The 16,599-nt window shown below is 37.6% G+C and overlaps 1 protein-coding gene across 1 annotated transcript in view; it reads left to right on the top strand.

The window, feature by feature from the left end:
- POLR3B (RNA polymerase III subunit B) overlaps positions 1-16,599 on the top strand; it is a 75,601-nt gene that overhangs the window by 29,954 nt on the left and 29,048 nt on the right. The window contains exons 15-19 of the mRNA XM_054386514.1: positions 36-198; positions 2,121-2,274; positions 4,231-4,305; positions 5,070-5,168; positions 8,742-8,869. Of these exons, the coding sequence (XP_054242489.1) occupies positions 36-198; positions 2,121-2,274; positions 4,231-4,305; positions 5,070-5,168; positions 8,742-8,869 (619 nt within the window). The remainder of the gene's footprint in view (positions 1-35; positions 199-2,120; positions 2,275-4,230; positions 4,306-5,069; positions 5,169-8,741; positions 8,870-16,599) is intronic.

Raw genomic sequence — 16,599 nt, 5'->3', positions numbered from 1 at the left:
ATAAAATGAATAAAAGAAGGTTGGTTTTGTTTTAGGCTTGCGGTTTGGTTAAAAACCTTGCGCTCATGACTCACATTACTACAGATATGGAGGATGGCCCAATTATTAAATTAGCTAGTAATCTTGGAGTTGAAGATGTCAACTTGCTCTGTGGTGAAGAACTTTCATATCCAAATGTGTTCCTTGTTTTCCTTAATGGTATGTAACTTTTCAGCAGTCTGACTCTAATTTGTTGCTGATTGAGAGTTAGGCTTCGGAAACCTGCCAACAGTTTTTGGAGCACAGTGAGCTGCAGATGCCATTTCCACGTGTAGATAATTTAATCTGTAAATATTTTGATAGTGTTAGGCAGAGCAGACAGGCCAGATGATACGACTTAGTTTTCTGAAATGGTGTTGTCAGAACTCTGACTGCAGGTATGTGTAAGTAGGAAATTGAAGCTTTTCCAAATTTCAGTACTGCTTTTAAGCACATTTGCATAAATAGGCACAAAAATATGTAGATTCTATTACAGATCCATTTGGGTGTTTTCAGGCACTCACCAAATGAGGTGCCATTCATAGAACACTTTTAAAAGAAAATAATGCTGCTAAATTTGTAGTAACTTAAATTTACAAATTCAGAGCTTCATAGACAGAAAGTATTTAATATTACTGTAATCTTTATGGATTTTTACATATATTCATTTAAGTGTCTTTGAAAACAGAAACACTAATTGCTTGTGAAGTTCAACAATTAGCTTTAAAACTACCTTTTAAAGGGAAGCTTGCTTTGTGAATGAATAGAAAAAATGAGACCTTAGAAAACTGGCCTCTCTTCTTTGTTAAAGGGATGATTTGGCATATGTGCTTTGCATTTATGTGTTTGTGTTCCTTTTATAACTGATCTTTTAGTGTTTCTAAATCAACAGATGTTATGATAGCAGATTTCAAAATACTGACAGGTTGAAAACTACAACAGTGATTTCAAAATAGCCCTTTCTCAACAGCATCCACTTCCAGGCATTTAATGTCTATCACCATAAATAAGTTCTCTATTTACCCCTGAATTAAACTGCAGTTGTTCTTCATCCTGCCTTTTTCCCAATAACATGAAAGCAACACTTGACCAAACTGCATTCCTTTGCTCTGCTTTTCTGTAGCAGTATGTTAAAGATAGGGTTCAGTGAAACCACATGCACTCTTCTCTGTCTCATTTTATGGTCCAAAGGAGAGTGCAGAGAAGAAATATTGGATTCTTCCTTCATAAGCTCAGTCTGTGATACGGCATAAGATGTTCCCAGATATAGATGATCTAGTACTAAGTGAAGCAGAGTAATTTACTGTTCAATTTATTAGTTTGTGGATTTAATCCATAAAAAACTTCAAGCTTCTAGGTGGCTAACTTGATTCTGATTTAAACTTGTGACCTAAGAGGCTGGAAAATCTGTTAATTACAAATCCTTTAATCTGTAAAGACCTTTGTATTGTCTTAGAAACTCCCTAAACTGTCATGCTTTGTCTCCTCTTTGAACATTTTGTTTAAAATGGCACCATACTATTTTTTATTTTATATAGTAAGATTAACTTGGCCAGATGACCCTTTAAATGAATTTTACTCTCGTTTGTACATCGTGCATCCAAGCACTTAAGTATGTACTAAAGTACACTCCTAGATAGCAGTAGCTTGTTGAGCTAAATTCCTGAAGGAGGAATTCTGGTGCTGTTGTGAGCGATCACATCTATCAAAAGATTTAGGTCTTTCTAAAATTTCTGACAAGGGAGCAGGACAATTCCTTGGTGTGTTCTTGGAAACCTTGGACCCATTTGAGTAGGGGTGAAATCACAGGCTTCAGAAGTGTTGTTTGCTGGTACACTAATTGGTTAATGGGCACCTGAAAAGAAACATGTTTCTAGAAAGCTGGATGAAGCACATCACTTGCTTTCTAAAGCTATTTGGAGGCAATCAGACAGATCACCTGTGGAATTCTGACACTTTGCATTTACAGAAAGGAAAAAAGCCAATTCTTTTTCATGTCAGAATAGGGAAAATTTATGACGACTCTGGGTGTGATCGTGATTTTCAAGTGGAGTTTAGGACATGCAAAGAATGCCCCTTGAATTTATTCTCTTTCTGAATAGGTAACATCCTTGGTGTCATACGGGATCATCAGAAATTAGTCAACACGTTTCGGATAATGCGTCGAGCAGGTTATATCAATGAATTTGTTTCCATCTCTACAAATCTTTCTGACAGATGTGTCTACATTTCCTCTGATGGAGGGAGGTTGTGCAGGTAAATATCTGATCAGAATTATCTCACTAGTGAACTTATTACAAACACTGTTTTATGCGCTGTAAATACATTCAGCTAGGAGTACAGATTTAAGCAAACTCGGTTGGACTTGAGCATCTCTTTTCTGCATAAATAACTCTCATTCAAAACTGACAGATCTGAGAAACATAGTCAAACAACTTACAGAAGACCAAATAAATCTGTTCTGTCTATAAATACAATTCAAGACTAAATGTTTCTTCTACTTTGGGGGGAGAAAAAAAAGAAAAATGGAGGGAGGAATAAAATCAACCTGATTGGCAACTGGGGTAAAGTCCACTGTTCTAGGAAGGGTTTTTTACTTCCTGTGAAGTCAGAAACAGGCAGCCACTTACCAGATAACCCCTGGATGTGATACCACATTTTAGAATAAGGAGCTACTCATTGTCTTTAAGAGCCTCCTGGTGCAATACTTCCTGGCACATGTATACCTGTTAGGGATAATATGAAGTATGTCTCACAGTTCTGGTTTATTTCATTGCTTACCTTTATGTAGGTAGAGAATTCAGTAATCCTATAAAGAGGGTCTCAGCCTTGATATGCTTATGCTCCTTATTAGGGTGTCTGAATGACAGTCATGTCACAGAGAAAAGCAAAAAAGTATTGTCTAGCCAAAATGAGGAAGAGTGGAAAATAACTTTTATTTTGAGATGGAAAATCAGATTGATTTATAGTAGAGGCTAGAGACTCCAGTCACGTTACGGCAGCACAGTGCTAGGTTATTTACAAGTAAAACCTCTCCAAGGCCAAGCAGTTAGCCTAAAGAACAAGTCATGAAAGAGGAACAAAGCAGAAATTGGGAGAGGCAGAATGAGTTTATATGTATATAAAAAATATATATATACACATATATGTGCATGTTTTGGCATTGACTAGCTATGAGTTTATTTTGTGCACACTTTAAAGGACCAGCAGCAGCCACAATTGCGGTTGGCATTCCACCTCATTCATTAATTGAGTCTCAATGCATGTTGAATGCGGTTTGAGGCACACTAGATGCTTCAAAATAGTGCATGTACAAACCACCAGTTAATCATAGCTGGTCAGGAGATCCAGAGTAGGGGCATATTCAGTGGCAGAGAAATCACTATTGCAGTCAGGGCTAATATCAGCCATTCTGCAGGTTTGGAGATGCAGCAAAGCTTCCAACTGGTAAAATAAAGGCAAGTGGAATCACACAGGTTTCCAGGAGTTTGCCAAGTGTACTTTGTGGCACTTCTCACCCTGCAATTGTTCAGATGCCCCTACTGACCATTTAAAAATGCTCATTAGTCTTCAAACAGTTATTTAGACTTCAGAGTGAACTCCACAAGTATCTTGTAGCTATTTGCTGCTCTTTATAAGAGCAACTTGTCCAAATAGCAACAGCCCTCAATGTTTCATTCGTGCATGCCATCCTTTGTGTCAGTGTTTTCTTCTGGTAAGGAAGCCTTCAGAGATCCGTGTGCCATTGAAATTTATGGATTAATCTGAAGTCACCCATAGTGAGTGCCTGCATTTTATGTCATGTAAGCAACAGCAAAATACATTCTTGCATGTGGATACTTGAGAACCAACTGTTCACTTAGTGTTGCATGAAATCCCTGGGATATCCATAGAACTTGATGCTGTTCCTAGCTTTGTAGTTTAGGAAAACTTAAATCTTTTAAAACCATCAACAAAATGTGGAGGTAAATGTGTAAAATATTAAATATTTTAAGGGGGGAAAGGCTTCCTACTCAGTTAAGGATGTCTGTGTATCCAACCAAGGGCTGAATAATCACTGATTGTATTTATGTGGCTCTATCAGTAAAAGGAGGATGAATTTTTAAAGTGGTTTACAAAATAAGTTGTGCATATGCAGGGTTCTTATTGTAAGTGTAAATAAAGCTACCTGCTATTTGCTATAATAATATTTTTTTTTTTAATTAATTGTAGACCCTACATAATTGTTAAGAAGCAAAAGCCTGCTGTTACAAACAAGCACATGGAAGAACTGGCTCAGGGATACAGGTACATGATTCAAGTAGACCATATTCATCTTCACTAAATAAATACTGTGTGGAATTACTTCAGTTGGTCAGTATTTCACAGTCTTGGGGTTAGCTATGTAGAGGAGATGTCTACTCTTCTATATAAATTAAAAATTGGTATGCTGTGGGGGTTCTGTTCAAAGTCAAATGAGATCTGGGCTTCTTATTTTGTTACTGCAATGAAATTTGGTGATTCCATAGAATAAATGCATCTCACAGCCTCGATTTTCTGCGCGTGGAAGTCCCAAGGCAGTATTGTCTTTCTCCTGACTGAAAAATCAGTTCAAAGGAATACCAACCTGACTGTCATAAAACAGGCACATTCTGAATTAGTTCTGAAACTCTTTGCCAATTCCTAGTTTAAGCATTTTAAAAAAACCACACAAAAGCATTAAAATCTAGCTTTAACTAAATTTTGCAAAGCCACCCCAAAAACTTACTAAGTTGCCTTTTCTTTTGCCTACATTTTATAGTGATGGTGATGAGCACATACAGGAAGATTTTACTTACTTGTTCAACTAAATAACCTTGGCCAGTCAGACAGTGTGAAGCAGTGAATGGGCCAGGGCTTAACTGAAAAAAAACCCCACATTTTCTTTAAATATGTAACATGCACAGAACTTTTATATGAACATTTCTCTAGTATGACTTCTACATATTACTTCAGTGTATTTATTATGTAGTTTTCTTGGGTTTGCAGAGATATAACAGTACTTCTATTGTAATTTTCTAATTTAACTGTAGGAATTTTGAAGACTTCTTGCATGAAGGCCTCGTTGAGTATTTGGATGTCAATGAAGAAAATGACTGTAACATTGCACTCTATGAACACACAATTAATAAGTAAGTGTGCATTCAGGCTGAGCACTGCCACAGGGGAAACTTTTATAGGGTGACTGAAATGTAAGCATATGAATAATGTTACTGTTTTCACATGTACTCCCTTCACATGTGCTGTTTGCACATTGCTCCCTTGCTAATGATTGAAACAACTCCAGCTGAAAGCTAAGGAAGTAAGTCTGCCTACACATACAAAAAGTGGTTTAGCTTTTGGGTTTTTAGACTTCTGTTCCTGCTTCTAACTCTAGAAAGTATGCAAAGCTTAAAGGTATATCCTTTGGTTCTCTGGGTGTAGCTTTGTTTTTGTTCTAATCATTGGGCTGCTCATCAGAAGTAATTTTATAGAACATGAATTCAGAAGAGAAATGGTTCCACATATTAAATGATGATCTTATCATGTCATGATTGTCATGCTCTCTTTTATGGCTATAGAGGGACCCTAGGCAACCAGTTTACACTAAATAGCTGAAGTATTGAAATGAGACCTTCCTTTTGACTTTTGGATGTGTAATAGCCCCTGATAAAAATGCCTGTGTCATTCTGTGTATTCTTTACCATATATGTTAAACCCATGCCTGGTACATGATTTTCATTTAGAAAGATTACCAGGTTTTTTTTGTTTTCCACATACATGAAGGACCTGGTGCTTTGTTTCTCTTTGGTTTGTTTCTGGTTTGGTGTTTTTTGTTTTGTTTCTGATTTTTTTTTTTTGTTTGGTTTGGTTTGGTTTGGTTTTTTTCCCTCTGTCTTGTGACTGTGATTTAACAAGTCCACATTAAAGGAAGGATTCTTTTAATTTTTAAGTCCTCCTATCTTTTTACTTTTAATGTTTCTCTGACAATATCATGTCAACTGTAGGCTGCATGTAAGATACTAGAAATTATCTCCATTGATCTCTATTGATCAGTAGATTTATGCAGAAAATGTGTTTCCTAAAGGTTCTGTTCTGATCAAGTACTTATGGAAGCCAATAGAAATACATCGATTTCAGTGGAGCTGGATGAGACCTTCAGTTATCTTTAACCTTTGCCAAATGAAATGCATTAACTCTGCTAATTAAATTGTATTGCTCATGCCAAGGCTTTTGAAGACTTTATCACTTTAAGAAATTAATTTTGCATGCTGTTGTCTGGCTTCTGTATGCTTGGGCAAAGAACACCACACACAATTGCTATCATTTTCTCCAAAATTAAATAACTTCCACAAATCACTAGAGCTGAAAAGTTTGAAGTTCCAAGACACCTGTGTCAGCTAGTAGGATTAACAGGAGCATATCACATGAAATCACTGTTTAGTCAAAACCAGGAGAGGACAGTGAACTTCCAGTGGGCTACTGTGAGGAAATCACTCAGCAATAAGTGACAAAAGGTTTGAGAGATTCTTGTGTTGTTCATGAACTTGTTTGGAGTTTAGCTTCAATGCTTGTAGCTAATAGTGCTTTTAACTGTGTGAGTTTGCACCTTATGTGCACATTGCTCCATGTGGTTAGTAATGATGCTCCCTACATCCTGAGTAGTTGATTTTAATACCGCCTTCATCCAGCTGAGTTTTAAATGGTATGACCATGTTGATTCAACTTGCTCTGGTAACCCAACTGATACAATCACTATTGTGAAGTGTCCCATTAACATTCCTGCTTTTGTAATGAGGGCCTCTTTTAGCTACAGTGTCCTCTCTTTACTTTTCCAATCCTCCAGTCCTCAGAGGATTTGATTCTATTTAATGTGTTCAATTTCTTCCTTACCTATTTAAAACTCTGATTTTCACACTCATGTCTACTTTTCCTAGATCCATTTCTGGCAGTGGCATTTTGACTTGTAGAAATGAACAGCTCTGTGAAGTCTGAAGATCTCTCATTAGCACTATGGGATACTTCCTGGGATACTAGGATCTGCATAATTTGCATTTTCTTTCATTGAAATAGGATTGACCTCAATGGAAAAATATTTGCATTGAATACCCTATCTGAAAATGTGTATGTAGTTCCATGTGCTAGTACCTTCTGAAGAAATTTAACTCCACTATCAGGAAGGCTTAAGCCTCTTGACTTAATGTTTGAAAAGCATCAGCAGTCCTGTGAAGTTCTACAGAGTAGGGGAGCAGTCTGTGCTTTAAGTTTGATGCTGGCTCTTGAGACCATTTTGCAATTACTTGACTGCAATTGAGATTCTACCATTTGTACTTTTGTAAGACAGGCTTCAATTAGCATAGCTGCTTTTTATCAAGTGGAAAAAATAGTGGCTACCCTCTGGCCAGCAGGTAATGTTTATGCTGCTGTGATTTATAACGATTTCGGGGGCTGACAGGTAACTTCTCTAGGGCTTACTTCTCAGGATTTCCAGATTTTTTCAGATTTCATTTTTCCCAGTTTTACATGCATTTTTATGTCAGTTCCTGCTGCTTCTTGTCTGTACGTACTTGTGGGTAAATTGACAGCATTTTTGAGCTTGTGATGTTTTGCTGTCTTTGGAGTGTTGTCATAATAATGATTTTTCCAGTAATTTCCTTTGCAAGGTATTAAACTTCAGTTAAACTAATTTAATTTTAAAAAAGTCTTCCAAAAGACTTCCAAGAGAAATCAAACATTAAAGATGGGATTTTCAGGATGCAGTGGGTGTAGGTGTGTATGAGAAGTAATGTATGCCTAAACCCAAGCTCTGTGTAATAACTGAAGAACATTGTGAAAGATACGCTTTGGATGGGTTTAGTTATAATTATCTTTATTTCAAAATTCTCCATTTCCTAGTTACTTATCTTGATTTAAAAAACAGATCTGCTCCAGCCAAGCTTTATTGTACACTCCACTCTTAGTTATTAGTCACTCCACTTGCATCCTAATGCATGCTATGATTTAATTGTCTTTATTGAGCAGTGACTTTCTCCTCTGAAGCTCATGCCAGGTAGAACAAATTTTATTATGTCTTCGCTCCTTGTCCCCGTCTTTTTACATCTCATCAGTAGTGCCTTTTAATAACATAATCATCTCCAAAATATTTGCAGAGCTTTACAAATAGTGTTTTATTTTGCCATATCACCCATGGCACTGGTTCTGGTTTGAACACAGGTGTTTTCCCTCTAACTAATACTATATAATTGACCTTGGAAAGCTAAAACTACACTTTCTATTTTTTTTTTCTGGACCTGAATCCGTCTTGCTCTTCCTTGCTTGACCTCCCCAGGGGATTTCTACATCTCTGAGACTGGTAATTTGATGTGGAGGACTCTCATACATGAGAAGACATTCCTTAAGACATTTTGGGTCTTACTGTATAAACTGATGTTTTATTGTCTTACTGAGCTCTCTCTCAGGTTATTGTTATCTGGAGGCTTTTCCTCCCTGGAAGTTCTTAAACCCTCATTTGTTTCTCCTTCATTTCCATGTGGAAACACTTTAAAACCAAATGAAAAGTTTGGGTTGTATTTTTTAAATAGATAAAAATCCCACAGTGAATCCATATAGTGATGTCCTAGTGACTTATATTTTCCTGGACAGAATTGAAGTATTCAAAAATGAAATAAGTTTTAGTTAAGATGTTTGTTCACAAAGCTGCTCTAATTGGTACTCTTTCTTTTAAGAGATACAACGCATTTGGAGATTGAGCCTTTCACACTTCTTGGGGTCTGTGCTGGACTGATTCCATATCCTCACCACAACCAGTCCCCAAGGAATACTTACCAGTGTGCCATGGGGAAACAAGCAATGGGTAAGACCCTTTTTATTTCTTTTATGAGTGTTATGTAGTTTTTGAAGCTGTGTAGCAAAAGTGACAAAACAGAGAAACACTCTTCTAGTTCACACAGAAGTTTTGCTAGGAAGACAAAAAAGAGCACTTCTTTAGCTTTAAGGAATCTTCCTCTGAAAGTTGGAAAAAATTGAAATAAAAGAACAACCACATTTCTGCAGATCTTAATAATTAAAAGAAAGTTGGAGAAACTGGAGCACTATTGCTTTTTAGTTGCTTGCTTGGGGAGTTTTTTGGTAATCGTCAGAACTTTTAAGTTTTCAGTGTAGCTGCAGGACTGGCAAATTGGGTTGCCTTTTTTTTTTTTTCCCCTCTTTATGCTGTGATGTGCTGTGGATTTCCAGACAAAAAAGAGTTAAAAAAGTGCTCTCACAAAGAGACAGAGCAAGAAGAGAGAAGAATTTCCCTGAATAGTTGAGTAGGTGCCCAATATATAAATAAATTAATAAATAAGTGGTTACATTGACATTAGAGAATAAGAAGAATCACAATGTGAAAGAGAGAACACTTCCTGCAGCTGTAGCTTAATTTGGGACTTTTCTGTTTTGGATGAAGAAGACAAGTAAAGGCCTCTCAGCAAAATGACTGAAACCAAACTGCTTAATAATTGCCTTTTAAAATGTGGTAGTTGTCATTAAAAACTAACCATTTTGTAAATGTGCTGTTGTGGGCAACTGACACTAGTAATTTCTAATCCTTCCTTTAATGCACAACTAAACTAGCATTAAAGCACCCATGTCATATGGCCCACAATCAAGCCAGAATAAGTTCCAAGAAGAACCTGACCAAGTAGTACATCAGTGCAGACAGCTGTATTCAGACTTGTGCTGTACTTGCCAGTTTTGTGTCTTGTATTGATGGCTTGCTTGCAAGTTGAAATCTACAGCAGAACAACTCCATGTCATGAAAAAACTACCACTTCTGTTAGGTTTACTAAACCATTTGTTTTGTGCTGTGTGTTTGAAACTGAAACACTGCACCTTTTGTGAGACTCCTGCAGCAGAATAAATACCAAACTAACTGCCTTGTGCTAAACTGTCATGTTCAGCACATCCAAATAGTAGAAAATAGCAACAGATGCATGTCCTCCCTTTAAATATATTAAAAAAAAAAGGAAGAAAAGAAGACCAATGCAATCTTTTTCCTTACAGTTCTCCCCCATCCCATTATCTTTCTCCCACCCCCGAGTCTCTATTTTATGACTATTAGTCTCAGAAGGTTTGGTTAGTTACCACACACAGTTAAGCAGGATCAGTGTGTACAGAAAGCCAATTCAGTATCTGTGGAGTTCTTTTGTAGTTTTCTGTGTGAAGGTTTTTTTTCCCGTTTTGTTTTGAGTGTCATTTGCAATTCATTGTCTGTGTTTTCTGAGGTTGGTGTATTCAGCTGCTTTGACCCTAGGTCTTGCACATTTAGCTCCTTGGATACAATCCTCTGACGTTCCTGCTGACGCTAGGAACACAAAAGCCATTGAATATCTCGAGCAATAAAAAAAGCCTTTGTTTCGGTTTGTTATGACAAAACACCTGACTTCAAGAGTAAGCATCTAGATAGAAGTACATTTTAAAAGTTGGCACATGACCTGAGATAGATTTTCCTCTGCCTGAAGTATCTGCAAACACCTGAATTTTTTTGTAATAACTGCTAAATAAAAAAGTCACCGTAAGTGGCAGAAAAGATTTTTCTCGATGCTTATTGATGAGAAGTGACCTAGAGGATATTTCTGAAACATTACACATAATTTTTTTCTGTTGGTATTTACGAAGAGATGTGATACAATGCTTCAGACCCCCACCTTTAAGTGACTATCTGCCCTTCATGCTTTCTTTTTCATCCTGAAATTGCAGAGTAGCTCCTAGTTCAACACTGCCGTGGGGAAAGTCTCATATCCAAGTCCACTGTGCGCTCCCTCAGCTGTCAAAACCTGGGGATATGAAGGGAGCTCTGGGGCTCAGACTAGGAACGGAGAGCCTTGTGCTACTCAGCACTGACCCCCTCTGACCACGTCACAGAGCTGTGCCAGCACCTTGGGATAGTCTGCTCTTCTTTTAAGGAAGGCCAACCTAGGGAAAGATGTGAAAGCACAAATAAATGGAGTTCACAATAGGGTCTGTAATCCAGTATCCCTGACAAGTGTTAGGTATTAAAATATTAGTGTTTCTGCAGGATAGCATTAAATGTCTTGAAAGATATCTCCCTTCCATGGGCAGAATGAGTCTTCTTGTTGGAGGACTAGGGCTGCACTTAGTGAGCAAACTGGATTTTAGTGAAATGAAATCAAAATGAAATCCCTCTGTTCTGGCATCAATAATTTACCATATGTTGCAGGTTGAACTGTAAGACTGAAGGGAAGTTATGATTAGGTGGCAAATGCAACAGCAGCTGCAAGAATCTCAGTTGAACGTTGACATTTCAGAGAACAGCTGTAGCTTAAAATCTGAGAAGTATTCAAGATTAAAATACAAGACTCTGTACCATTTGCATTCCATATGTTGCTAAAACAATGTTTAAGAGGATCAAAGGCTCCTATAATTAGGGAAATAATTTTAAATGGAGCTTTTCAGTTCCACTGTGTGGTGGTTTGAAACTGTCTTTTTAATTTTTCCTTGCAAAGTTCAGAACAGAGAAAGTGAAAGAATGTAAATAAGTCACTATTGGGTGTAAGAAAGCAAAATAACGATTGTTCTAAACACTTCCATTGGATAGATAGAAATGTTTAAGAACTATTACCCAAAACAAAGTAGGCACTCTGCACATTCTGCGTTCGGCATTGGGGGCAGTTGCTGGGCTGTCTGGCTGCTGCTTCTTCTTCTCTTCTGGCTGAAGATAACACACTGACCTTGGCAGCTAAGTTAACAACTTTCTGCTTAACTAACTCTGCTTCTCTGTCCAGGGGGGTCTGGGGGGGGAAGCTCCTGGGAGAGGGAGGCCCCCTTTGGGAGGGTCCCCTTGGGGGGAAGCAAAGGGAGCTTGGTTGTGCTTTTCTGTTGATTGTATATATTTGTAAATGTTGTGAATTTTGTATATTTGTACATATTCATTGCATTTCATCTGCTTGTAAATACAGCTTTTCATTTGCTTCCAGACTGGGCTAGCCTGGTTATTGTCAGTGGGGGGGGGGAATTTCAGCTCACACTGACACACACTGGACACAGAAAATTAGTCAGTTTTGCACACTGTGAAGCTTTGTTGCCTATGTAAGAAATGAAAGCTTCAACATTTTCCCGGTAGTAACCTGCCATAGAGCACAGGCACTGTGGAAGCAGCAGTGTGGGTATAAAACCCTCTCAAAGACCAACTGTGCATTGTGTTTCCAACCCTACTGTCAAAATGCAAGGCTTGAGTGAGGGAGGGAGGGTCTGGGTGTTAGTTATTACTATGACCTGTGCAAGAGCAGTAAGTATTTGAGGAGTGTGTGGTAGGTGAGCAATAGCTTTGATGCAAAGGTTTATGTTGAAGCAGCTTCTTTGGTACTGTGCCAGGTACCTTCTGTTTTGCACCCATGAAATAGCAAACCCCTTAATATCTGATTTGCCTTGTACTATAACCAGCTGAATGTGTTAAAATTGAGCTGAGAAGACAAACGTGCTTCAAGGAACTGAGTGTTGGGCATTGTGGGGTTTTGACAGTTGTGAAAGGCTCGTTGGTGGACTGAGAGCTAAAGTGCTCCCAGATTTTGTACAGCTAGCTGATTGGCAGAGAATTGAAACAAACTCCCAAAGAAACCTGGCTGTTGCTGGCTATCACAGCTGGACCTGGGTGTTTCGTGGCCACGGCTCAGTTCTGCCACTGCTCTTTGAGGAGCACTGTTTGTGCTCTGCAACATGGTCTCCTTTAGCCAGCTCTTGTCTCCCTTGTAGCAGGCACAGAAGTCTTGGTGCAGAAATGAGCCAGACTACTTCCCTGAGTTTACCCATAACCTTTTAAACTGACTTCTTAATCTTTCTACAGTGGAAAGTGTGTGTCAAATACTGAACCTCCAAATCATTTAATACAAGTCTTATGAAAATCTGGTCTGAGTTGGAGCTCCCTGCACAAGTTGAGTGCACTGTTTAGAAACTGTGCTTCTCCTTCTGTTGATTTGTGCTCATATGAAAGGACAAAATAGTAAAAAATCCATGGTGAAGTCAGGGGAAGTACAGCAATTATTTTCTTGGCATGACCAATAGTAGCCCTTTTGGCTTGTATCTGAAGTGGATTGATTTTTGTATCCTTGTGAATTTTGTATAGTTTAGTGTTGTTGTAAGTGATGCACCACAGAATTGGACACATACTTGTTTTAGCTAGCTGCTGGTTCTGGTGAGTTTTCAAAACTTTCTGCATCAGGATAACTATCCCATTTATGATAAACATCCATAAATAGCATTTTTATAGTGATTATTTCACAGTGAAGAATGATCAAGTGATAGTTTAAAAGAAAAAGAAAAATTGTTAGGAAATACAAAAAGGGAAAGAATGCACATGTGCATTCAGAATTCCAAGCACTAAGAAAGGCAAGAAAATTATCTTTGTTACATTCAGGTCAGTCTTGTTTGGTTTGATCTAAACAGGGCTACTTAACAACAACAAAAACATTATTCTTGCTGTTGGAATAATTATAAATGTGAGTTATTGTGAGCAGAGTTTGTTACGGTGAACTTTTAATTATGCCTTACTTTTGCTTGTCTGTTTGGCTGGGCTGTGTTCTTTCAGAGAGAAAATAGAAATAAAGCCAGTGACTTTCTTCGTTTCACTCCCCACACAGAAGTCTTGTCCCAACACACCAGTCCTCAGAAGAAGAGAGCTGCTTTTTAATTTTAAATAAGAAGATTGTAGTTTAAGACTGTGGTTTGCTAGACCAGTCTAGAGAAGGCAGTGTTTGTATAACCACTAAATTGTAGCAATCAGGACAATTATTGCTGGTGTATGGCATCATTTTTTGGCTAACTCATTTCACTTGTGCTCTTGCATGATTCTCAAACCACTTTCTTTCTTGCTAGGATATCCATCATTAATATATATATGTATAAGTTTTCCATTTGTTATGATACAGCATTCAAATCTGAAGAACTGCCTGAATACAATTTATTACAGAGGCTCAAAATCCCAGTAATATTTATCACTCATGGCTTCTGGTCTGATACAAACAGTGACAGTTCCATTAGGCTTACCTAAACCTCTGATAAGAATACTAACTTTGAAATACATAAAGCATCTGAGAAAGAAATAATTTGAATTAGCTGAAACATGTAGAAGTGTAATCTTTAATCCCTGACATACAGGAGACTTCCACAGATTGTTTACTGGATATAAAGAGCAAGCTAAGATCAGGTGCTCCAGACTTCATTCCATCTTAGCATCTCTAACCAGTGAACCATAGCAGGTACAGCACCTCAAAGGAGGAAAAAAACGGCAGTGTTTCAAAAATGAAAATTAGCATGGTTTACTCAGGACATGATTTCTCTCAACAACAGGAAAAAGTATCCATGAAGCTTTTCAGATGAGCTCTGCAGCAGGCAACCTATCCTGAACGTACACAGATCTAGGTGCAGAGGGGAGAAGTGGTCCACATCTTTTAAGTTTTTAACTTAGAAAAAGATTTTCCTAGCTGTATAATGGGAAAACCAGTTTTGTTAGGGGGAGGGTGGTTTGTGTTTGGGTTTTTTTTATAAAACAAAGTACAGTGAAAGCAATGTCTAATAGTTAGGCTTAGAGAAGTAAAGGGGCCTTCAGATTGTGACCCTTTCCAAGGGTGACTTGGAAGGTCTTCAATGCTGATAAATCCAGGCCCTAACAAACTGCTTCTTACTGGAGACAGAAAGTACTGCTAAGGGATGATTAATTTCCATCTCCAGGAAAAAGACAGTGAAGCAACTGGTGAAAAGCAAAAACTCTACCAAATCTCCCCCACTGCTTGAAAAACTATTCCTGTTCCTGTGTTTGATTGCTGCCTGTTTCTAAAAAGGAAAAATGCAGAAACCAGGGAATAAGGATAAAATAAAACAGGATCTCAACTTCTGCAAACACAGTGGCTCATGTTAATGCATACTTGGAGGACAAGAGAAGGGAAAGGCCAGCACCTTGTTTTGCCTTAATAAAATAATACTTAAGCAACGTCTTTTCTTTTTAGTGTCACTTATTATTCCGTAGAGGAGGAATTAAAAATATTTTTAAATTACTGTTTAACTTCTGAAAATTCCCGTGTATTACTCAAGGAAATGTGGCCTCAGTAGAACAACCGACCGCAGGAGAAGGGGCAAAGTTGACTGGGGAAAACAATCATATTCGTATGATTATTGTCTATTTCCTTCTAAAACCAAGGAAATTTAGGTGTGCAAGAGCTGGTTATAATAGTTTTATTTTCAGACTATCTGTTATCTCCCCATTTTTGTCCTTGGGAAGGGTCGTCCTGTGGTGGTTTAGGAGAGTCAGCTCTATGCCAAGGACAGGCTAGGTCTTTGGAAATGTGCACGATGCTGCCTGATTTTAGAGATTTGATTTTCTAGACTTTGTATTTAAATGCAGACAGTTGGAAATTGCAAGCAGATGCATGCAAAACGTGAGGCTGCCACCCCCTAAGAACAGATTTGTGTTCAAATGTACTATATTCTGGGTATATAAAGTCACCATTACACACTGGCTGCTTCGACCTTTCCTTGAAAGCAGCCAGCCTCTGAAATTGCAGGAGAAAGGTTTTGAAAGACTTACTCCTAAGAACTGCAGAATATTTAGCACTTAAAGCTTCAGACTATAATTTCTTAATTGCTTAGAGACATAGCATAATCCTGGTACAGCAAACTCTAATAACATATGATTACCTTAACTTTTGTTGTGCTACACAACAGTTTGTGTTTCCCTGCTGAGTGTTAATTATTTTTTCCTCAGATTTCAGAAGACACTTTGGCAGTCTGGTGGGAGAGGGCCAAAATTTTCAGTCTCAAGCTGGGAGGTCTATACAAAAGATTGAATTCTGAACCATAAATTTAAAATCAATTTCATGTAAAAAGACAAATATATTGTGAGTGAACTTCTACTGTAGTCTTTCTAGCAATGACACCTCTAATTTCAGAAAGTAAATCAGTCGTGGCTGCTGCTAACTGTATGCTTTGTTCATACTTTGTGACATTCTAACACAGGCTGCTGGTAAACTAATTATTGCCCAGAAAAGGAAAGAAATACAATGTGGAAGATACAGAGCTGGATCCACAGTTCCTCTTGAACTCAATGGGAATCTTTCTGTTGATTCTCATGAAATTTTGGATCAGAGCAAGTTCAGCTCTCAAAAAAACCCCAAACCTTATGGCTATTAGACCAATATAAATAAACTTTATACTTGCAGTTTTATTCAGTGTCATTATTTTAAAAAGAAAACTTATTTGCATTCAGGCATATAGGACCCAACTTTGATTTCTTTTGTTCTTCTTTTTGTCTTGATGCTTAGGTTTTCCATGTCTTAAAAAAAAAAAAAAAAGGAAAAAAAATTAAAAATTCTTTCTGGAAGCTTAAATTAAGAAGTCACTTGCACCTTTATTTAAATGTGATAATGTAAACTTGGTTTTATTTGTTCTCTTCTATGTTTTTGGGTTTATTTTGGTTTTCTTTTTTTCCTCCTTGAAGAATTTTGGTTATTACATGAAACTCCTCAGTTTGTCATCTTATTTAATTTGCATTTTGGTAAATTTCTTTGCCAAAACATTTCTAGGAAGCTCACT

The sequence above is a fragment of the Indicator indicator genome, chromosome 14, assembly GCF_027791375.1.
Source record: "Indicator indicator isolate 239-I01 chromosome 14, UM_Iind_1.1, whole genome shotgun sequence".
In the NCBI taxonomy this organism is placed as follows: domain Eukaryota; kingdom Metazoa; phylum Chordata; class Aves; order Piciformes; family Indicatoridae; genus Indicator; species Indicator indicator.
Note: the sequence above shows the minus strand (reverse complement) of the source record. Positions and strands in the feature narration are given on the sequence as shown.